Source organism: Hyla sarda, chromosome 2 (assembly GCF_029499605.1).
Source record: "Hyla sarda isolate aHylSar1 chromosome 2, aHylSar1.hap1, whole genome shotgun sequence".
Taxonomy (NCBI): domain Eukaryota; kingdom Metazoa; phylum Chordata; class Amphibia; order Anura; family Hylidae; genus Hyla; species Hyla sarda.
Genome location: NC_079190.1, coordinates 486,411,541 through 486,428,881, shown reverse-complemented (window position 1 = coordinate 486,428,881; position 17,341 = coordinate 486,411,541). Strand labels below are relative to the sequence as shown.

Here is a 17,341-nt window from a genome sequence, read left to right as displayed (position 1 = left end):
CCCTTTAAGGATACTTTGAACTGTGAATGATTCTGTACTGTTAGCAGAAATGCTTGAGGTCACAAGATGGCGCTGTCACTATAAATACCGTCATTCGGTGCACACACGTCAGGGCACATGCACTTTCATTATCTTCAGTGATTTATTTTTTTTCTTCGTGTTTCCAGTCTTAAGTAAACCTTTCTCCTTACATTATTTACCTTTGCTTTTTCTCGGTAACACTTGTTCAGGTAGACTTTACCAGAAGGGCCCTGATATATTATTATTATTGACAGAGCAGATTATTCAGTAACCACTTATGGAATGCGGATATGCTGGAAGCATTCTCTTCTTGTACCAGTGATAGGTGAAATGCTGAATAACCTTGAAGGGAGTTTTCTTTTCTCAACAACACCTACATTTAAAAGAAAACCCCTTTAGGATTACTTGGATTTCTGCATCAACTACTAATAAAATGTAGTCTAATTGATATCACAGTCACAATTATTAGACAAGCACATTGAGTAAACATCCACAGTGCAGGGGGAAATTGTAAGTGAACGTTTGTGTTAAGGAGGACCAGTGGCCACTCCAAAAATATTGAGTTTTTAATACCATTACGGTGCCCTTAGACTACCAGTGTCTGAACTTTATTAATATGTGCCCCCACTTCCCAAGATATCGGGTTTTTTTTGTCTGCCAGACGATTCAGGAAATAGTCAGATGAGCGGAAACTTTATTATTGTGTGTACTGAGGGATGTGATTTACATACAGGGGGTGTGATCTTGTATGTCCTTTCCAACACCTAGAAAATGAATTGCTTAGCTGTAATTTTGACTTGGATAATATAAAGTCATCAGTGTAGAGAATTAGTTCATTCCGAAGGGTCACTTATTCTTGTAACTATAATGGCTCCCTTTCTTAGGCCCCCATCTGTAAGTCTGCTCCGTCATAGAGAAGAGACTATTACTGTATATCCTGTATTGTGCTCAGTCATAGAGAAGAGACTATTACTGGATATACTGTATACTGCTCCGTCATAGAGAAGAGACTATTACTGGATATACTGTATACTGCTCCGTCATAGAGAAGAGACTATTACTGGATATACTGTATAGTGCTCCGTCATAGAGAAGAGACTATTACTGGATATCCTGTATAGTGCTCAGTCATAGAGAAGAGACTATTACTGTATATACTGTATTGTGCTCCGTCATAGAGAAGAGACTATTACTGGATATACTGTATAGTGCTCCGTCATAGAGAAGAGACTATTACTGTATATACTGTATTGTGCTCAGTCATAGAGAAGAGACTATTACTGGATATACTGTATACTGCTCCGTCATAGAGAAGAGACTATTACTGGATATACTGTATTGTGCTCAGTCATAGAGAAGAGACTTACTGGATATACTGTATACTGCTCCGTCATAGAGAAGAGACTATTACTGGATATACTGTATAGTGCTTCGTCATAGAGAAGAGACTATTACTGGATATACTGTATACTGCTCCGTCATAGAGAAGAGACTATTACTGGATATACTGTATAGTGCTCCGTCATAGAGAAGAGACTATTACTGGATATCCTGTATAGTGCTCCGTCATAGAGAAGAGACTATTACTGGATATACTGTATAGTGCTCCGTCATAGAGAAGAGACTATTACTGGATATACTGTATTGTGCTTAGTCATAGAGAAGAGACTATTACTGTATATACTGTATTGTGCTCCGTCATAGAGAAGAGACTATTACTGGATATACTGTATACTGCTCCGTCATAAAGAGACTATTACTGGATATACTGTATAGTGCTCCGTCATAGAGAAGAGACTATTACTGTATATCCTGTATAGTGCTCAGTCATAGAGAAGAGACTATTACTGGATATACTGTATAGTGCTCCGTCATAGAGAAGAGACTATTACTGGATATACTGTATTGTGCTCAGTCATAGAGAAGAGACTATTACTGGATATACTGTATACTGCTCCGTCATAGAGAAGAGACTATTACTGGATATACTGTATTGTGCTTAGTCATAGAGAAGAGACTATTACTGTATATACTGTATTGTGCTCCGTCATAGAGAAGAGACTATTACTGGATATAATGTATACTGCTCCGTCATAGAGAAGAGACTATTACTGGATATACTGTATACTGCTCCGTCATAAAGAGACTATTACTGGATATACTGTATAGTGCTCAGTCATAGAGAAGAGACTATTACTGGATATACTGTATAGTGCTCCGTCATAGAGAAGAGACTATTACTGGATATACTGTATTGTGCTCAGTCATAGAGAAGAGACTATTACTGGATATACTGTATACTGCTCCGTCATAGAGAAGAGACTATTACTGGATATACTGTATAGTGCTCCGTCATAGAGAAGAGACTTACTGTATATACTGTATTGTGCTCAGTCATAGAGAAGAGACTATTACTGGATATACTGTATTGTGCTCCGTCATAGAGAAGAGACTATGACTGGATATACTGTATAGTGCTCAGTCATAGAGAAGAGACTATTACTGGATATACTGTATACTGCTCCGTCATAAAGAGACTATTACTGGATATACTGTATAGTGCTCCGTCATAGAGAAGAGACTATTACTGGATATACTGTATTGTGCTCAGTCATAGAGAAGAGACTATTACTGGATATACTGTATAGTGCTCCGTCATAGAGAAGAGACTATTACTGGATATACTGTATTGTGCTCAGTCATAGAGAAGAGACTATTACTGTATATACTGTATTGTGCTCCGTCATAGAGAAGAGACTATTACTGGATATACTGTATACTGCTCCGTCATAGAGAAGAGACTATTACTGGATATACTGTATAGTGCTCAGTCATAGAAAAGAGACTGACTGGATATACTGTATAGTGCTCCGTCATAGAGAAGAGACTATTACTGGATATACTGTATTGTGCTCAGTCATAGAGCAGAGACTATTACTGGATATACTGTATACTGCTCCGTCATAGAGAAGAGACTATTACTGGATATACTGTATAGTATTACCGTCAATAATAATATTATTTATTTTTGTTATATAGTATCATTTAATAATAAATATTATTTATTATTATTATTGACGGTACAACTAACTAATAAATAATAAAAAAAAATAACATACATTATTTATTATTAATAATAATAATAATAATAATATACACACACAAAAAAAATCTTGGGGTGCGTTTACACGGAGTAATTCAAGAGGAATTTACTCAAGTAATTCCTCTTGAATTCTCCGCTCCAAATTAATGCTCATCTCCTCTGCCCATTGACTTTAATGTTATTTCCGCTGTCCTGTTCACACTGCGGAAATTCTGCTAGCAGAATTCCGACGCTGAATTCCGTTCCGCTTGAAGAAAGAACATGTTCATTCTTCAAGCGGAATCCGCTAGCAGAAATCAATTGAAGTCAATGGTAAAAAAAAAATCTGCCCGACATCGTTTTCGCGCAGAATTTGCGCGCAATTTGCTTGGAAATGGCTGGAAAACCCTTCACTTCTTTCTCTCCCATGTCCGCGTGCAATTGCGCGCATATTTTCCGTGAATTTCTCACGAAAAAAATGGTTTTTTGCCCGTTAATTTTTCAGCGTGAATTACTCTCCATTTACTCCGTGTGAACGCACCCTTAAAGAGTAAAAGATTTAAAACAACACCTGAAAATAAAACAATAGATCAAAGAACCTTGCCCAAAAGGTTAGACAAATCTGGTTTGTGAGATTCGGCCAGTCTATGCAATGTTTTGACTATGGGATTTTTGCTGATGTTTAAGATGTTCTGTCCTGTGGCCAAAATAAAGCATTCAAACCCCACATTTCTTACTGGTTTAGCCCTTAGAACTCACGATTTGAATCATTTTGCATCTGTATATAGTATTTATATAAGAAGTTTCCATTGCACCCCCCACTTTCTTTGTTACAGCCTCTCGGTTCCTGCAGTGAGTCGTATGTGAAATATGTTTCGCCACAGGCAATATTCAGGTTTTGTAAGTTTTTTTGGCTCACACCTACATCTTGGAATTAATTACCGTAACCGACTTGTCTTTGCCCTAACAGGATAAATGCCGTATCCAACGCTCAGGTGCGAGGTGACAGCTACAGCGATGGCTGCCTGGGCCGAACAGGTCAGTAGCACGTTCTGATGGTGTAAGTGAGAAGTCATTTCCTTGCCCCCTGTATGAGTAAACATTATCATGGTTGCAAACCGCGGTGTCCCGATCAGCTGTGCGGACACGAGGAGGGTCCCTACCTGCCTCCTCATTGTTCGATCGCTGATTCACTGCTCCGTGCCTGAGATCCAGGCAGGAGCAGTTGAGAGCCGAAAACACTGATCAATGCATGCTGTGGTATAGCATTGATCAGTGTGGGCAATCAGTGTAATGCATGTTATAGTCCCCTATGGGGGCTATAACATTGCAAAAAAAAAAACTGTATAAATATAAACATATATGATATTGCCGCGTGCTTAAATGTCCAAACTATAAAAATATATTGTTAATTAAACCGCATGGTCAATGGCATACGCGCAAAAAAAATTCCAAAGTCCAAAATTGCGTATTTTTGGTCACTTTTTATACCATAAAAAATTATTAAAAAGCGATCAAAAAGTCCGATCAAAACAAAAATGGTACCGATAAAAACTTCAGATTACAGCTCAAAAAGTGAGCCCTCATACATCCCCGTATGTGGAAAAATTAAAAAAAGTTATAAGGGTCAGAAGAGCTTTTTAAACGTATTTTTTGTGCATGTAGTTAGGATTTTTTCCAGAAGTACGACAAAATCAAACCTATATAACTAGGGTATCATTTTAATGGTATGGACCTAGAGAATAAAGAGAAGGTGCCATTTTTACAAAAAAATGCACTGCGTAGAAACGGAAGCACCCAAAAATGGTGTTTTTTATTTTTTTTATTTTGTCGCACAAATGATTATTATTTTTATTTTATTTTTTTGGTTTCACTGTAGATTTTTGGCTAAAATGACTGATGCCATTACAAAGTAGAATTGGTGGCGCAAAAGAAAAAACATATGAGTCCGTAGGTGCAAAATTGAAAGGGTTATGATTTTTAAAAGATGAGGAGGAAAAAAATGAAAGTGGAAAAACCCTGAGTCCTTAAGGGTTAAAGGCCAAATGAACAATAGAAAAGAGCAGAATAAATATGTCCATATTCTTTTAAGGGCACACATCCTTATTAGCTAAAATTTTCAGCACTCTAAACGCCTTATTTTACACAGCTAATTGTCTGCCTTGGCACAAGGGCTAGTAGAAGCTTGCTCTAACATTCCAGTTACACCCCTTCTTTGCTCCGCAGGTGCTCGGATCTGGCTCTTCATTGGCTTTATGATGATGTTTGGGGCCCTCATTGCCTCCATGTGGATCCTTTTTGGAGCTTTTGTCACACAGAGTAAGTATCCGCGACCCACACACTATAGTGAGATTGTAATCATGGTTAGGAGGAATTGTATGACTTGTTAAAGGGGTGCTCCGGAACAGTTTGTTCCAAACGCTGAGCAGCGAACGCTTGAGCCGGCGCTGGGAGCTTGTGACGTCATAGCACCGCCCCCTCATGACGTCACGTCCCGCCCCCTCAATGCAAGTCTATGGGAGGGGGCGTGACAGCCGTCACACCCCCTCCTATAGACTTGCATTGAGGGGGCGGGGCGTAATGGCATGAGGGGGCGGGGCTATGAGGTGGCGAGCTCCCAGCGCCGGCTCAAGCGTTCGCTGCTCAGCGTTTGGAACACACTGTTCCGGAGTACCCCTTTAACACGTCATACAATTCCTCCTAACCATGATTCCAAGTTCCATTGCTTTTAATGGGATTCTGCTGCATCGTGCACATGGCGGAATTTCCACGGTGGAAACATCTGCAGCGGAAATTCCAATTCCGACCTCTGCAGAGAGAATTGACATGTCAATCCTTCCTGTCAAATTTGCTGGGAAATGCATTACCCTCTATAGAGACAGCTCATTTCTGAGCGGTCCAAGCGCCAACACGTTTTGCCAGTGCCCGCTGTCTGCGCAGTGTCTGACGGAAATTTTCCAACAGACATTCTGAAAAAAAACTTGCCATGTGAACATTCCCTTAGGTTACAGTCTCATTGTGCAAGCTGTACCCTTAATCATTGTGATTACATCTTTGGCTTTGGTAATATTAGCAGCTTCACTTTCAGTAATATTAATGCTTCTTTTGTGCATTGTGCCAAATCCCTGCTGTGCCTCTGACGTCAACAGGCAGTACTGCGCGATGGTTTGTATGCAGTCCCAGTACATATTACAGTTATGGGTAGCCTCTATGGCTAGTTTAGAAAGCTTGGAGTGGACAGTGAAGCTGAACATGCTGTTAGGTCAAAGGGGTATTTCGGCTTCATACATCTTATCCCCTATCGTTTGGATAGGGGATTAGATGTATGATCGCAGGGGTCCCGCCCCTCCATTTTATGTCTATGGGAGGGGGCGTGACGTCCGTCACGCCCCCTCCTATAGACATAAAATGGAGGGGCGTGGCCATGACATCACATCCCCGTCTCAGAGGCAGCCTCCGCCACAGTATACCGGGGGCTGCACTGAGAATGCAGCGGGACCCCTACAGTCATAAATCTTATCCCCTATCTAAACGATAGTGGAGAAGATGTATAAAGCCGAAATACCCCTTTAACTCTACACTGGTTGGGTTTGTTGCAGATTTTTCCTCTGTATTTTGAGTATATAACATCTGAAGCGTATTATAGTACAAGTCCAATGGACAAGATTCTACAGATAATATTTACGTGAAATAAAGAGCAGCACAACCTGCTGCAAAATCCACATCCAACGTGGAGGTTTTACAATGGAATATGTACTCTAGAATATGTACAAGACTGTTGTGTGACAAGAAAAAAATAATCAAATATTCAATATTCATTTTTCTGCCATTTTCTCTTCTCCAGATGTCAATGTCTACCCTGGACTGGCTGTATTTTTCCAGAATGCTCTGATATTTTTTAGGTAAGTTTCCTGGTTTTATTTATTTCACATATCACTCAGTCTAAATACAGTCTTTATTTAAAGGGGTACTTCGGTGGAATTTTATTATTTTTTGTTAAATCAACCGGTGCCAGAAAAGTTAAACAGATTTGTAAATCATTTTTATTAAAAAATCTTAATCCTTCCAGTACTTATTAGCTGCTGAATACTACATAGGAAATTATTTTCTTTTTGGAACACAGAGCTCTCTGCTGACATCACGAGCACAGTGCTCTCTGCTGACATCTGTCCATTTTAGGAACTGACCAGAGCAGCATATGTTTGTTATGGGGATTTTCTCCTACTCTGGACAGTTCTTAAAATGGACAGAGATGTCAGCAGAGAGCACTGTGCTCGTGATTCAGCAGAGAGCTCTGTGTTCCAAAAAGAAAAGAATTTCCTCTGTAGCATTCAGCAGCTAATAAGTACTGGAAGGATTAAGATTTTTTAATAGAAGAAATTTACAAATCTGTTTAATTTTCTGGCACCAGTTGATAAAAAAAAAAAAAAAAAAAGAAAAATTTTTTTTTCCCACCGGAGTACCCCTTTAACCTGTTAAGGACCAAGGGCGTAAACTTACGCCCCTAGTCCCGCTCCTGTGATATAACGCGGGGTTACACGGTAACCCCGCATCATATCACGGCGGGCCCAGCGTCATAGTGAAGCCGGGACCCGCCGCTAATAGTGCGCGGCACTGATCACGGTGCCGCGCCCTATTAACCCTTTAGCTGCGCGCTCAAAGCTGAGCCGCGCGGCTAAAAGTGAAAGTAAAATGTGCCGGTTAGCTCAGGGAGCTGTTCGGGATCGCCGCGGTATAATCGCAGCATCCCGAACAGCTGTACTTCAGGAGGAAGGTCTTCTTACCTTCCTTCCTGCAGTCCGATCGCCGAATGAATGCTTCAAGCCTGAGATCCAGGCCTGAGCATTCAATCGCCGAAAACACTGATTGATCCATTCCTATGGGGATACATCAATCAGTGGTAAAGATCAGTTAATGCAATGTTATAGCTCCCCCTAGGGGCTATAATATTGCATAAGAAAAGTGTAAAAAAATCATTAACCCTTCCAATGATCCCTTCCCCTAATAAAAGTTTGAATCACCCGGCATTTCCAAGAATAAAAAAAAAACTGTGTAAATAAAAATATATGTGGTATCGCCGCGTGCGGAAATGTCCGAATTATAAAAAAAATACCACTTTTTAAACCGCACGTTCAATGGCGTACGCGCAAAAAAATTCCAAAGTCCAAAATTGCGTATTTTTGGTCACTTTTTATATCATGAAAAGATGAATAAAAAGCGATCAAAAAGTCAGATCAATGCAAAAATTACACCTCTAAAAACTTCAGATCACTGCGCAAAAAATGAGCCCTCATAGCGCCCTGAACACGGAAAAATAAAAAAGTTATAGGGCCCAGAAAATTACAATTTTAAACGTATACATTTGCCTGCATGTATTCATGATTTTTTTTCAGTAGTAATACAAAATCAAACCTATATAAGTAGGGGATCATTTTAACCGTATGGACCTACAGAATAAAGAAAAGGTGTCATTTTTAACAAAAAATGTACTACGTAGAAACGGAAACTCCCAAAAGTTACAAAATGGCAATTTTTTTTCAATTTTGTCGCACAATGATTTTTTTTTTTCCGTTTCGCTGTAGATTTTTGGGTACAATGACTGACTGATGTCATTACAAAGTAGAATTGGTGGCGCAAAAAAATACGCCATAATACAGATTTTTAGGTGCAAAATTGAAACAGTTATGATTTTTTAAAGATAAGGAGGAAAAAAACGAAAGGGCAAAAAACGAAAACCGCCTGGTCCTTAAGGGGTTAAGGGTTATTCCAGGATTTTACTTTTGATCCTTTGAGCCCATGATGCCAAGTCATAATACTGTGTAATTTTCTCCTTTTTACCTCCGTGCGCTGCTTTTGTCTTGTTTTCATGCACGGGACCCACACCTGGAAGTGCTGTAGTTCGTCTTTTTATCTAATTGTTGTAAAATGCGGCCAGAGACTAGATGGCTATGCTGCAGTAGGATTGGATAGCATTATGTCACTCATTCCCAGCTATCCACCCACCCACTGCAGCATAGCCACACCCCCTGGAGACCATGTGACTTATGACATATTGAGGAGATTTTATCAAGCAATTTAGATGCCTTTTTTCATCTGAATTTGTCGCAGGAACAGTGGCAGGCTGGTTCCGTGTGACTCTTCCTGCAACTTTAATTTTTATTACCACAAAGTGATCTGATTTTTGATCAATTTGTGCAGTGGTCACTAATTTTATCAGGTTAAAAACTGTACGGAACCGTATGGAAAACCGGATGCATTGACTTAACATTGTAAACCGTATGTCAAACGCATCATACGGTTTAGTCCCTACAAAAGGGTTAACACAAGCCTTAATGTAATTGTCCCTCTTTTTGGTTTGCAGCACCCTCATCTACAAGTTTGGAAGAACTGAAGATCTCTGGTCGTGAAGCCGTCGCCCAGCACGTTTTCTTCTTAGTTAGATTTTTCTGCCGTCTTTATTTGCTGGTTATGTTTTTTACATATCAATCGCTTCTCCTGACACGATCTCCAGAGAAAGTGAGAAGACTTGGGCTGATCCATGCACACATCTCCACTTGGGTTTATTTAACCATTGCCCTGCCTGTTGTGGCTATTCCAGCTCCTTTATAGTCAGAAGAGTCACCTATGCGGTGTACAGGCCAACCCTGGCTCACTCACCTGTGCAACCATTTTTAATTGTTTAAACCCTTTGTTAAACAACTCTGTGTCTACAGCTCCTATGTCTCCATGGCAACAGACCACAAACAATATGTAGTCTGATCCGGCAGAAACATTTCCATCAGTTGCTATTACTTGTGTCTGACCTACCAAATGTGGGGGACAGATGGAAGGGCCATATTCCATGGGGGCAAATATTGACCAAATAGTGTAATAGGGGCAACAAATGAACAAATGCTCGTTCTTAACCTGATCGAAACGTTTTGACCTGTCGAAAAAAAAAAAAAAAATGCACAGCTCTCCATGTGATAAGGCTGCATGAGCAATCCAGCGATCGTTCAGTTTGCTAAAGAGCTGTGGTCTTAAAATTGTACCCTCTCAGATGTTGCAAAACTACAACTCTACAAGCTGTAGGTTTGCAACAGCTGGAGCGCCACATTTTGGAGTCCGCTGACCCAGATAGAGCATCCAGTCGTCTATTATATAACACTTTGTTTGGATCTGACTACGCAGGGTCCGTTTGTGGTCTGTTGTCGTGGATACACTTAGGCCTGCATAAGAGCTATATTTGGTATTTTTTTTTGGTAGGTACACTGGAATTTTTTTTTTCAATTAAAATGGTTGTCGCGGTGGATCTTTCAATTAGATTCTGATTCTGGAAGCCTGGTTTAGGTAAAAATGTTCCATGGTCTCCAAACTGTGGCCCCCAACAGGCTGTAAGGCCAAACTGGAGCTTCATACCACCAGGAGAGCCTGAGGGGGCACTTTCCAAAGCTCCTTTTTATGTTTTTTGGTTTTATTTTTTTTAAATGGTGTTGACCCTATTGTATTCAGTCAAAATGATAGTATTTACTAAATTGTAGAGTAAAGAAACCTTTTTCAGGCTCTCACTTCATCTGGTGGTATAAGGTAGATATGGAGCCATCTTCATGCTGGTGCCAGTAGGGTTCATAGATCAGTGTTTCCACCCAGTGTGCCTCCAGCTGTTGCAAAACTACATCTCTTAGCATGCCCGGACAGCCAGCAGCTCAGTGACTGTGAAAAAATAACCGAGCAGCCTGTCATAGCTTTCTGTAGTTAGGGAGGCTACAATGGAATTCTTTCGAGTCAGTCCAGGCATTGCATGGTGTTGTGTAAATCGGGCGTAAATGGGTTTCCAAACTTGGAGGAAAAAAAAAAAAAAATATATATATATATATATATATATATATATATATATATATATATACACACAAAATCTAAAAATGTTGCAGTATCTTGTAATACCTTTTTTATTGGACTAACAGAATTTTGTAGAGACAAGCTTTCGAGATTCTTATCTTTTATCAAGTCTAAAGCAAATCTAAGCTCACAAGCAGAAGACACAGGTTACATCTCACAAATATGCAGGGGTTAAGACAATAGATGTGGAGAATTCACACTAAGATGGGCCATAAATTGTCCTGCTATAGGAACACAGACCGACATTTATCATTGTAGGTGTAAGTGAAGCATTTATCATTGTAGGTGTAAGTGAAGCATTTATCATTGTAGGTGTAAGTGAAGCATTTTTCTACACTTTTTGTGTGCTGATAATGTGTACGAGCACCAAATTCATTAAATGGTCAAAGAGCCTTTGATAAATTTTGTGCAGGTCACATTTTCTGAAATTTCTCTCTTACATACACCAAAAAGCTAAGTCTTGCCTGGTGTCGTTTTTAGAGACTTTTCACCTTTTCACAAAAAGGCGCAATTCATAAAACCCTTCCATATTATGTGTATTGCCAAAATCAGTGGATTGCAACTCAAAATCTGCAGAAATGTGTAAACCAAAAGGCGCAAATAAACCCTGCTTGCGCCTTTTTGAGCTTTTTCAAGACTCAAAAAACAGTCTAAAAACTGATGTCGGCCATAGACTTAAAGGGGTTATCCAGGAAAAAAAACGTATATATATATATATATATATATCTCAACTGGCCCCAGAAAGTTAAACCGATTTGTAAATCACTTCTACTAAAAAATCTTAATCCTTTCAGTACTTATGAGCTGCTGAAGTTGAATTGTTCTTTTCTGTCTAAGTGCTCTCTGATGACACGTGTCTCGGGAGCTGTCCAGAGTAGAAGCAAATTCCCATAGGAACTGCACAGAGCAGAATAGGTTTGCTATGGGAATTTGCTTCTAAGCTGGACAGCTCCCGAGACACGTGTCATCAGAGAGCACTTAGACAGAAAAGAACAACTTAACTTCAGCAGCTGATAATTATTGGAAGGATTAAGATTTTTTTAATAGAAGTAATTTACAAATCTGTTTAACTTTCTGGAGCCAGTTGATCTAAAAAAAAAAAAAAAAAAGCAGATGCAGAACCCCTGCATATCTGTGAGAATTGTTAGTCCAATAATTATATTATAAAAAAAAATATATATATATATCTATCTCGCACACGAATAGGCAACAGCACTCCCATAAGGTGAAAAAAAAAACGGTCCTTTATTCACATAAACGTGGAGGTGGCGACATTTCGGCTGACTCGCTCAGCCATTATCAAGCTTGATAATGGCTGAGTGAGTCAGCCGAAACGTCGCCACCTCCACGTTTATGTGAATAAAGGACCGTTTTTTTGCACCTTATCGGAGTGCTGTTGCCTATTCGTTTGCTATCAGGAAGGATCTGCTACCAGGATCTTATGCAACTATCTGCACCCCACCACCTATCTCATTGATATATAGGAGTGCTGCTCTCTTGGGACATATATATATTTTATAATAATAATTATTATTTTTTTGGGGGGGGAGGGGACTGCACCATTCTTGTCCTTGGGTTGTGTCTGGTGTTGCAACCCATTATTGTGAAAGGTGCAATACCAAATAATTCATGGACCAAGAGCGCTGCTGTTTCTAAAAATAAATAAACTAGCACACCTTGCTTTCAAATTTTGGACATTACTGGATCTCATAGGAGACATTTCATTGTAAATGTCTCAAAATAGTTCACAATTCTAATAAATGCTGCCAATAGTGTCAATCACAATAGCCATATAAAGCAGTAGTTTCCCAACCAGCGTGCCTCCAGCTGTTGCAAGACTACAGCTCCCAGCATGCCCGGACAGCCTTTGGCTGTCCGGGCATGCTGGGAGTTGTAGTTTTGCAACAGCTGGAGGCACGCTGGTTGAGAAACACTGCATTAGTCAATCACTGTATGCATAGAGTCAGCCATAACGACTACTGAGTCGGTGACACCAGGCAGGGACATGTGGGCCTGGTATAAGTACAGCATGTATAGTATCACTTAATGATGGAGTCAGAGGCACAGGATATGAAGCCAGGAGTGGATACCTGTGATCTGGAACCACCTTTGTTCCCACCCTAAGTCTGTACTGTATAATATATGAATAAATGAATGCGTTGGCTTTGTTACAGCAGCACCATGCGTTCTAGTAGAATATCCTTGTATCTTGTTGCCTGATCTGTAATAAAAGCCGCCTGTGAATATATATATATATATATATATATTACACACGCACGCACGCACGCGCTGCCAGTGTGGTCATTCATCTCTTCTGGTTATCCTATATAGTGGTCCTATCACCGACTGCCTTCCATAAGCTTGCAGAAAGACATGCTGGTGTTAAGGATGACTGCTGGTTATGCCTTAAAATGTGTATGACTGCTGCTGTATACTGCTGAGTGTCGACACAAGAAATATACACCAGACAAAAAAAAGTTGGTATAAAACTCTCTCAGCAAGAAACCAAGGAACTGTTCCCAAGAGTTCTCAAAGAGTTCTGTTTATTACACGGAAGTACATTGGTTTTTTCATTTGACAAAAGGGTAGGTTAGTTATCATGTCAAAATCATCATGTTCTATTTTGATTGGTTATTTGAGTTTTGTGTATGTGTATATATTAGCATATTTAAAGGGGTTATCAAGAAAAAAAACCTTTTTTTTTATATATCAACTGGCTCCAGAAACTGGCTCCGTATGACCTTCTGAAGTTAAGGTTGTTCTTTTCTGTCTATGTCCTCTCTGATGACACCTGTCTTGGGAAACGCCCAGTTTAGAAGCAAATCCCCATAGCAAACCTCTTCTAAACTGGGTGTTTCCCGAGACAGGTGTCATCAGAGAGCACTTAGACAGAAAAGAATAACCTTAACTTCAGAAGGTCATATGTACTGAAAGGATTAAGGTTTTTTAATAGAAGTAATTTACAAATCCGTTTAACTTTCTGGAGCCAGTTGATATATATATATATATATATATATATAAAAAAAAGTTTTTCCTGGAATACCCCTTTAAGTATCCATTTCTCTAAGTTCACCCTCTCACACTCATACTGGAAAATTCCAGATTTCTCTCTGCCCTTCTACACAGTCTATATCTCTTCAAATATTTTGTCTTCCAAGTTTCAGCCTCTTGTCTCACTTCTTCTGACCTTGTTCCAAGATCTTCATCTTCTTGGTCAGCAAGTTAGCAAGCGTAATGTCTCATAAGGAAAATTGTTTTTCTGCAGCATATTAGCATATATATATTTTTTAACCCCTTAAGGACTGAGCCCTTTTTCACCTTAAGGACTATTTTTTGCAAATCTGACCACTGTCACTTTAAACATTAACTCTGGAATGCTTTTAGTTATCATTCTGATTCTGAGATTGTTTTTTCGTGACATATTCTACTTTAACATAGTGGTAAAATTTTGTGGTAACTTGTATCCTTTCTTGGTGAAAAATCCCAAAATTTGATGAAAAATTTGAAAATTTTGCATTTTTCTAACTTTGAAGCTCTCTGCTTGTAAGGAAAATGGATATTCCCCCCAAAAAATTTTTTATTCACATATACAATATGTCTACTTTATGTTTGCATCATAAAATTTATGAGTTTTTACTTTTGGAAGACACCAGAGGGCTTCAAAGTTCCGCAGCAATTTTCCAATTTTTCACAAAATTTTTAAACTCGCTTTTTTTCAGGGACCAGTTCAGGTTTGAAGTGGATTTGAAGGGTCTTCATATTAGAAATACCCCATAAAAGACCCCATTATAAAAACTACACCCCCCCAAAGTATTCAAAATGACATTCAGTAAGTGTTTTAACCCTTTAGGGGTTTCACAGGAATAGCAGCAAAGTAAAGGAGAAAATTCACAATCTTCATTTTTTACACTCGCATGTTCTTGTAGACCCAATTTTAGAATTTTTGCAAGGGGTAAAAAGGAGAAAATTTTTACTTGTATTTGAAACCCAATTTCTCTCGAGTAAGCACATACCTCATATGTCTATGTTAATTGTTCGGCGGGCGCAGTAGAGGGCTCAGAAGGGAAGGAGCGTCAAATGGTTTTTGGGGGGCATGTCACCTTTAGGAAACCCCTATGGTGCCAGAACAGCAAAAAAAAACACATGGCATACCATTTTGGAAACTAGACCCCTCGGGGAACATAACAAGGGGTAAAGTGAACCTTAATACCCCATAGGTGATTCACGACTTTTGCATATGTAAAAAAAAAAAATGCTTGGTTTCCCAAAAGTTTTAAATTTTTAAAAAGGGTAAAAGCAGAAAATACCCCCCAAAATTTGTAACACAATTTCTCCCGAGTACGGCGATACCCCATATGTGGCCCTAAACTGTTGCCTTGAAATACGACAGGGCTCCAAAGTGAGAGCGCCATGCGCATTTGAGGCCTAAATTAGGGATTGCATAGAGGTGGACATAGGGGAATTCTACGCCAGTGATTCCCAATCAGGGTGCCTCCAGCTGTTGTAAAACTCCCAGCATGCCTAGACAGTCAACGGATATCTGGCAATACTGGGAGTAGTTGTTTTGCAACAGCTGGAGGCTCCGTTTTGGAAACAGCGGCGTACCAGACGCTTTCATTTTTATTGGGGAGGGGAGGGGGGCTGTGTAGGGGTATGTGTATATGTAGTGTTTTTTACTTTTTATTTTATTTTTTGTGGTAGTGTAGTGTAGTGTTTTTAGGGTACAGTCGCACGGGCGGGGGTTCACAGTAATTTCTCGCTGGCAGTTTGAGCTGTTGCAGAAAATTTGCCGCAGCTCAAACTTGCAGCCCGATACTTGCTGTAAACCTCCGCCCATGTGAGTGTACCCTGTACATTCACATTGGGGGGGGGGGGGGGGGGGCGGGGACATCCAGCTGTTGCAAAACTACAACTTCCAGCATGCGCTGACAGACTGTACAAGCTGAGAGTTTTAGTTTTGCAACAGCTGTAGGCACACTGGTTATGTATCGCTGAGTTTGTGACCTTACTCAGTGTTTCAAAACCAGTGTGCCTCCAGCTGTTGCAAAACTACAACACACAGCATGTACGGTGCATGGTGTAAGGTGACTGCTGGGAGTTGTAGTTTGCAACAGCTGGAGGCACACCGGTTGTGAAACACTGAGTTAGGTAAAAAAAACTGAGTTTCACAACCAGTGTGCCTTCAGCTGTTGCAAAACTACAACTCTAAGCAGTCACCGACAGCCAATGGGCATGCTGGGAGTTGTAGTTATGCAACCAGCAGATGTACCACTACAACTCCCAGCATGCACTTTAGCTGTTTGTGCAAGCTGGGAGTTGTAGTTATACAACAGCTGAAGGTACACTTTTCCATAGAAAAAATGTGCCTCCAGCTGTTGCAAAACCATAAGTCCCAGCATGCCCATAAGGGAATGCTGGGAGTTGTGGTGGTCTGCCTCCTGCTGTTGCATAACTACAGCTCCCAGCATGCCCTTTTGCATGCTGGGAGCTGTTGCTAAGCAACAGCTGGAGGCTGTCACTCACCTCCTGCTGCTGCTCAGGGAACAGGTCAGTCCCGCCGCCGCCGTCGCTCCTGGGGCCCCGATCCAAACAGGGACGCCGGGGATCGGGGTCCCCAGCACCCGGGGTCTTCTTCCCGCACCCGCTCACGTCCTCCGGAAGAGGGGCGGAGCGGGTGCGGGAGTGACACCCGCAGCAGGCGCCCTGATTGGTCGGCTGGTAATCCGGCCGACGAATCAGGGCGATCGTGAGGTGGCACCAGTGCCACCTCACCCCTGCTGGCTCTGGCTGGACGGCCCCGATCAGCCAGTAATTCCGGGTCACCGGGTCACTGGAGACCCGATTGACCCGGAATCGCCGCAGATCGCTGGACTGAATTGTCCAGCGATCTGCGGCCATCGCCGACATGGGGGGGCATAATGACCCCCCCTGGGCGATATGCCGGGATGCCTGCTGAACGATTTCAGCAGGCATCCGGCTCCGGTCCCCAACCGGCTAGCGGTGGGGACCGGAATTCCCACGGGCGTATGGATACGCCCTGCGTCCTTAAGGACTCGGAATGCAGGGCGTATCCATATGCCCTGCGTCCTTAAGAGCTTAATATATATAAATATAATATATTGATCAGTAATCAAAATCATAATGGTCATCCTTATCACTGGTACCTGTAGTTTTTTTAAAGGGGTGTTCCAAGATTTTTTTGCTTCAGCCTTTGAGCTCATGATGCCAAGTTATAACACAGTGTAATTTGCTTCTATTACCTCCATGCGTCGATTTGCCCCATTTTCATGCACAGGACCCACACCCTGAAGTGCTGTAGTGCAAGTCTTTTTATTTTACTGTTGTCTCTTCCCAGGATTT

The 17,341-nt window shown here is 40.8% G+C and overlaps 1 protein-coding gene across 1 annotated transcript in view; it reads left to right on the top strand.

The window, feature by feature from the left end:
* The window catches only part of TMEM50B (transmembrane protein 50B), a 32,982-nt gene extending 21,227 nt beyond the window's left edge, over positions 1 to 11,755 (top strand). The window contains exons 4-7 of the mRNA XM_056559543.1: positions 4,074 to 4,141; positions 5,330 to 5,422; positions 6,948 to 7,005; positions 9,465 to 11,755. Coding sequence (XP_056415518.1) covers positions 4,074 to 4,141; positions 5,330 to 5,422; positions 6,948 to 7,005; positions 9,465 to 9,510 — 265 coding nt within the window. The 3' untranslated portion in view covers positions 9,511 to 11,755. The remainder of the gene's footprint in view (positions 1 to 4,073; positions 4,142 to 5,329; positions 5,423 to 6,947; positions 7,006 to 9,464) is intronic.
* Positions 11,756 to 17,341: the final 5,586 nt, after the last annotated feature.